The 6,039-nt window shown below is 40.7% G+C and overlaps 1 protein-coding gene across 1 annotated transcript; it reads right to left on the bottom strand.

The window, feature by feature from the left end:
- Positions 1-3,740, bottom strand: sypl2b (synaptophysin-like 2b). The gene is made up of 6 exons (XM_041945801.1): positions 3,600-3,740; positions 3,380-3,457; positions 2,508-2,626; positions 2,188-2,392; positions 1,507-1,695; positions 1-1,418 (listed from the first exon to the last, which is right to left on the bottom strand). The coding sequence occupies exons 1-6, from the start codon at positions 3,615-3,617 to the stop codon at positions 1,296-1,298; spliced, it is 732 nt and encodes a 243-aa protein (XP_041801735.1). The 5' UTR covers positions 3,618-3,740; the 3' UTR covers positions 1-1,295.
- Between the last annotated feature and the right edge of the window lie 2,299 nt (positions 3,741-6,039).

Here is a 6,039-nt window from a genome sequence, read left to right as displayed (position 1 = left end):
TCTTCCTTTTAATGATGCACAGCATTTCATGTATACACAGTATCTTCCTGGACTATAATTCTAAATCCAATCTCATCTACAGTATGTGACACTTTCATCAACATAGTGGCGGATCGAGCTAAACACTGTGATTCAAGCAAGGCAGTATAAAAGTAGGAGATCATAATGGTGCCGGTAACCTTTGAATAAAGTGGAGATAGAAGCCAGGCAAAAGCAATAAAAAAAAACATATGCAGTTAATTGTTAACAGGTTAGAGATCAGTCCATTGTTTATGAAAAACAAGCAGCAGCTAGCTAAGGCCATACTACCCAAGTACATTGGCACTGAAATTCCATATGACCTCTCTGGGGTGTTTTCTCAGGAATTTCTTAATTTAAACATTATAAACAAGGAGGACAAAGAGGAAAAAATCATGTCCTTTTAGAGACAAGATCACAAATTCTACAAATAGGTCTAACTGTTTTAAGTGATCTAAACAGACATATCCAATACATTCAACATAATATTCAGGTGCTTGGCTAAAATGGTGAATTTAGCCACACATAGTGAGATGAGGTGCAAGTTAAGACAAAAAAAAAGGACCTGATAAAATTGCTTTCACCCATTATAGATAATCTCACATTGGCAACTGAATTATTTTTTCCCAATGAAAGACTATTTAACATCTATTCATTGCGGAAACACTTTCCGATGCCTACTGTATGTTCTAGGATTCGACTAAAATTTGTTTTGTCCACAATTAAGACTTGTGTTAATAATAAATGCACTTCAAGTATTTAATATTTATTAGGTCTTTAATAATTTGTACACTTAATAGCCCTGAGTTTTTAAGAAAATGCTGATGGAAGAAATGATGCACTGTATGGTACAGAAATACTGCTGGATGGTAACAGGTTGACAAAGTGATGCTTCATTCTGATTTATCACCAGAGTTAGACCAACAGATTTACCTGTACAGTCCACATCTGCAGTACCATTTGAGATAAGGACACTTTTGGGTACCTGGGTATAAATAAGTTAAAACATACAAACTGAGCATCTATGAGAATAATGTTTTGGACTGCTGTGATGTATTGATTGTATTGATTTCACAAAGAACAAAAGTCATTTTGGTGTCCAAAATGTATTTGAGAATATACAACGCTAAATATAAAATGAATAGAAAGCAAAAAAAGGAACAGTTTTGAAATGTGTGCCTTGTAATCTATAGATTGTCTTTAAACAATTAGTACCAAACTTATTCATTCAATAACACTACATGTAAAGACATTTTTGAAGCAAGGAAGCTGCTCAGTTACTTTGGCCCAGCTCCTCCCTCCACATCTGCAGGCGGATTGGCCGATTTGTGGAAAGGTGTTTCCTTGTAAATGAACCAGCAGTTGCCGCCCCACAGGATGAGATTAAGAAAACCAAATATCTACCAAAGAATAAGACATAAGTTAAATAAGCATTTGTATACATAGACTTAAGCATGTCTGGAAAAGACTAACTTGCACACAACTTACCACGGAGGCGTTTAGCCGGCCCATGTGAGGCACAGCACCTGGGGTGCACTTGTTGACATTCTTGCAAACATCAAGCTGGCCTACAATGGTTAAAGGACTGGTGGCCCACTTCACATCGTCCAAGCCCTTAGCCCAAGCAGAAGATGACGCCAACCACAAGAAAGCAAAGGCTGCAGTCACCAACAGGTCCTTAGAGAAGAAACAATGATCAGTATAAAACCATTAAATCCGCCACTTTACTCAAGGAGCTTTCTTGGAGAGAGACTGCCCAGTGCACGTTCCTTAGTTGCTTGGGAACCACACCCTCCCCATGGTTTCATTTACACAACTCTGTTACATGCACTTTCTCTGACCTCCACTTAGATTCCAGGATGAGGTAGACTCCTTGAAATCCAGCAGCTGACATCAGATACAACATTTTACACACAACACTTAGATACAAACAGTGCCTGCATAGACATACCTACATTAATCCACTCAGATCAGTGGTGTCACGCTGAATTTACACAGCTGCTCAGATGAAACACATTTCTGCTTTAAATACAATCTCTTGAAGTCCACACCGTGTAATTTCATCTCGCTCCAATGCTATTTATAGATGGCGAGGAGGACCTGGATACGTGCAAGCATTTCACCAGAACAACTGGAAGAAAAAAGGACAAAGAAACCAGACAAACATACCACAATGGGACCGCGACTAGATTCTCTGTATATGTGCTGGTAGCCCAAGTAGAGCACTAGTGTGGCGGTGCAGTAGAGAAAGGCCAACACTCCGATACAGACGTAAAACTCTGCCGAGGATGAGTGGTCTCCTCTCAGGTAGAGAGTTGTGGTCGTGGTTTGATTGACTTTGCAGTCAGGAACATTATAGGGATTCTGCATCAACCTGTGCAAACACAGAATGTTTTAAAAATGGCAATGCTAAAAGTAAACACAAACTTTCCAGTAAAGTGATTCCTCCCTGTAAATGGGTGTGGGACCGCTTGTGATTGTGCACACACCTGAATGGGTAGCTGAAGTGTGCCTGTACTTCTTGGCTGCTACTCCCCTGGCACAGGACGTTGAAGCTGGTGGTGCCGCTGTAACCTCCAGTCGTAGCAAAGGCAAATATGGAGAACACCTGCAACCACAGACACCAGATAAGAGGAGACGCTGGCACAATGAGGATGTTCAGGACAGAGCGTTGATCAAACTGTCACACAGGCGCGCGCGCATAGACACACACACCCACCCACACACACTTCCCTTTATTTTATGAAACACATTTTTTGACAGGAAATCATCAGCTTAATCACACAAGGTCATCTCTGTGCATTGTGTGCAGAGTGCACAGCAGAATTAAGTCTTCAAACTTAAAAGCATGAAGAAGTAGCTAAAACTAGTAGCTAACATATTGACAATACAATATTTTATCCGAAAGTGGCAGCACACGTAACAACAACTACCTGCAAATAAAAGCTAACACATTCTATCATTTGGTTAGAAATGTCGTCTCATATCAAAAGTTTAATATCAAACAGCCTTTTTCTACATTTTAAAGCGCATCATTGGCCACAGGTGCTACACTGAACATGCTAGCACACATGAACGCAAGCTATCAGCTCATACAGGTGAACAGCTCATAGCCTGACATCTTGATGTGCTGTTCTCAAACACATCGAAGGCCCGAGTGCATACCACGTTTTAAACGGTGCTACAGCTCACACGGTGAGTTGCATAGCTTCTCCAGACGTGCAGTGGGTCACAAGACAAACAGCATAATCAATTTGGAAGCTATTTTTGCTACCAGTGGATGGAGGGCTGCTGCTGAAGATACACCGCCATCGGCCATATGGCAAAAAAGTGAGAAAGATTTAAAAAAAAAAAAACTTACCCATTCTAGCAAACGGATGAATGCCAACGGCTCTTTCAGAGGACCCAAGTCAAGACTGAACCCCGAAGTCAGCACTTTCTGTGGAGAAACAAAGATACGGTGTGAGAAACGAGCCGTTATATTGCGAAAGAAGACACACAAACATATGTGTTAGCTGACAAAACGCGTCCAATCATTTTGCGCCATAAACCGTTTTCACACTTCCTGTCAGCGCCGTTACCTGGGCGACGGATTCCATCGTTTGTCCAGAGGAAAGCGCGTTAGTATCGATAACGTGGATGTTTTCCCGAGTATTGATCAGCTCTTTCGGGGCTCTTCGGGCTTGTCAAACTTTTCTCCAACTTCAGCGGATCGTAGTAAGAGCACGTGATCAGTGACGTTATGGCGTCGACAGGGGCGCTGCTGGGACCAGAGCGACCGGAGGGCCGGAAAGCGGTTTGAATTGTAGTTTAGCTTGTAAGTTTGAGTCTGTGTTGAGGAAGACCGTACTGCACGCGATGTAAACTCTTCACCACATGTAATAGTTTGATAATGACGGTAGAAGCGTTCAGATCCTTTTGTAAGAACAGCAATAGACTGCGGTGTAAACGCGAGTAAAAGTTCTACATTGAAATTTGACTTAAGTATCAAAAGTTAGTACCCATTATGCAAATTGGCTTCTCTCAGAGTCCAAATCAGTGAATAAAGAAGTAAATACATTATTGGAATATTATTGCATTATTAATAAATCAATATGTAAGCAGCAAGTAATGTACATATTCAAAGTGGAACTAATTTAACACTGTACAGGTCTTACCTTATATAATTTACATTTGAACATAAGACTGCCTTCTCACATAATTTGCACTTTATAGGACACATGCTTATATAATCTCAAAATATACACACTAACCCACTTCTGTATATACATAAAACTTTTTATCCATACAGTATTCATTCCAGTGTTCTTTGCAACAGCCTTATATACAGTAGTAATAACTTGACCTATATATAGACAGATCTTGCCTGTATATAACAGCTATATATTTAAGTTTGCTTGTATTTATTTACTTATCTTGGTATCTTTTTATGGCTGTGTGTCTGTATCTGTGTCACCCTATGAACTGGTCCTCTGCACTGTGTATTGAAGGCTACAGTTCTTAGAACTTAAGTGAAATTCCTGCATGTGCCAACATACTTGGCAAGTAAAGATGATTCTGATTCTAGGTATGTTTCTAGAAGCTGATGTTACTGTGCAGTGTGTTCATCTCACGTAATGCCTTATTTTAATGTTCAAATCTGCAATATGTGGTGGGAACCACACAAGCATGGATTGCCAACTGTCTCATTGCCCCCAAACCACAGGTTCACTCCATGCTAGTTAGTTGCCCATAATTTGATTAATTGCTACATTTTTCTAAGAATTTGCAACACCAAGGTCAGTATCAGCTAAGTGGTTTCAGGATGATTCTCATCTTGTTGCCAAGCCTTTTAGAGGAAGGCTTTGTTATTTTATTTTGTTATTTTTGTTTATTTTTACTTTATATTTTGTTCACACTTCACAAGCCAATACTCCATTATTTCTGGGTTTCTGGGTCTGTGTGCACCGTGATTATATGGAACTTGGAGTTGACAGGGTATATACACAGTGCACAGAGGGAGAGGAGATGTGAGGGGAGCTCTCGGGGCCCAACAACAATTTTTTACCATATTGCCCCTTGACAGGTTAATTTAGCCACGGTACTGCTCATACGTATATTTGCTCAAGATATGATGTCTTCCATAATGGCGAAGGTTACAGCTGAAAAGAAACAGAATACTTTATGTTGCTTCTAAAAAGGTGAAGTTCAACCATTTTGCAAAGTGCAAATGCTTGAAATTAGAGACTGCAGAGTGTAAAATGTCCAGAAATGCTCTGGGAGTGAAAGCACGGTAATGGTAATTACTTTTCACTAGAGGTCACCATTTCCACAGACATGACATGAGTATCATTAAACTAACCCCCTTATCCAAAGCAAGCCATGAGTCTCCCATGACTCCCATCAGTGCAGGCTGAACTCTGTCACACACAGGCTGTCCATGTAATTCCTTCAGTTTGAGTCAATGGAAATGTTTGTTCTTTCGGTTTGGTAAGCAGGGAAAGGTAGGCACACTCAGTTCCATCCCTTAATTTGCCTGCCTTCTCTCACCACACCGTGCTGCCAAAAAAGTAAAACCAGGGTCCTTGTTAAAAGGTACTGTTTTCATGCTAACAGAGTACATCTCGAAGGAATAAGAGTGGCTTTGTTCCCCACCTTCTATTAGTTGACCGGGCTGCCATGGGGGAGGGGCTGCAAGTCCATTGTACAGTCCCTTTGTGGAGGAATGCTGCTCTACAGATCAGATTGTTTGGCTTTCTGGGTGAATCTGGGAATCAAGAAATGTGCAAGAAGGACTATACATACAAAGAGTATTCCTGATGCTACAAGGGACATTTTAGTGAAGTTGTGGGTTCAAGTTCAGGCTTTCAGGGAAACCACTAAAACTCGTTCAACAGCTTTTTAATGTTGGCTGTGGTGAGATGACACCTTTTTTTGTAGTTGTTGCAGGCATGCAAACTTGTTAGACAGGTTGTGCCACACCAAAGGCTAAACATGAGGATAATCAAGTACTCAGCGTGACTGTGTGACCTGGTTCCTCCA

This window comes from Chelmon rostratus, chromosome 10, assembly GCF_017976325.1.
Source record: "Chelmon rostratus isolate fCheRos1 chromosome 10, fCheRos1.pri, whole genome shotgun sequence".
Taxonomy (NCBI): Eukaryota; Metazoa; Chordata; class Actinopteri; order Chaetodontiformes; family Chaetodontidae; genus Chelmon; species Chelmon rostratus.
The sequence above is the reverse complement of the archived record's forward strand: the minus strand, read 5'-3'. Positions and strand labels throughout refer to the sequence as shown.

Coding starts and splice junctions, on each gene's coding strand:
- sypl2b (XM_041945801.1), bottom strand. Junction 2,393..2,507: donor CACTTCAGCTACCCATTCAG/GTGTGTGCACAA, acceptor GTGTTTGCACAG/GTTGATGCAGAATCCCTATA. Junction 1,696..2,187: donor CTAGTCGCGGTCCCATTGTG/GTATGTTTGTCT, acceptor TTCTTCTCTAAG/GACCTGTTGGTGACTGCAGC.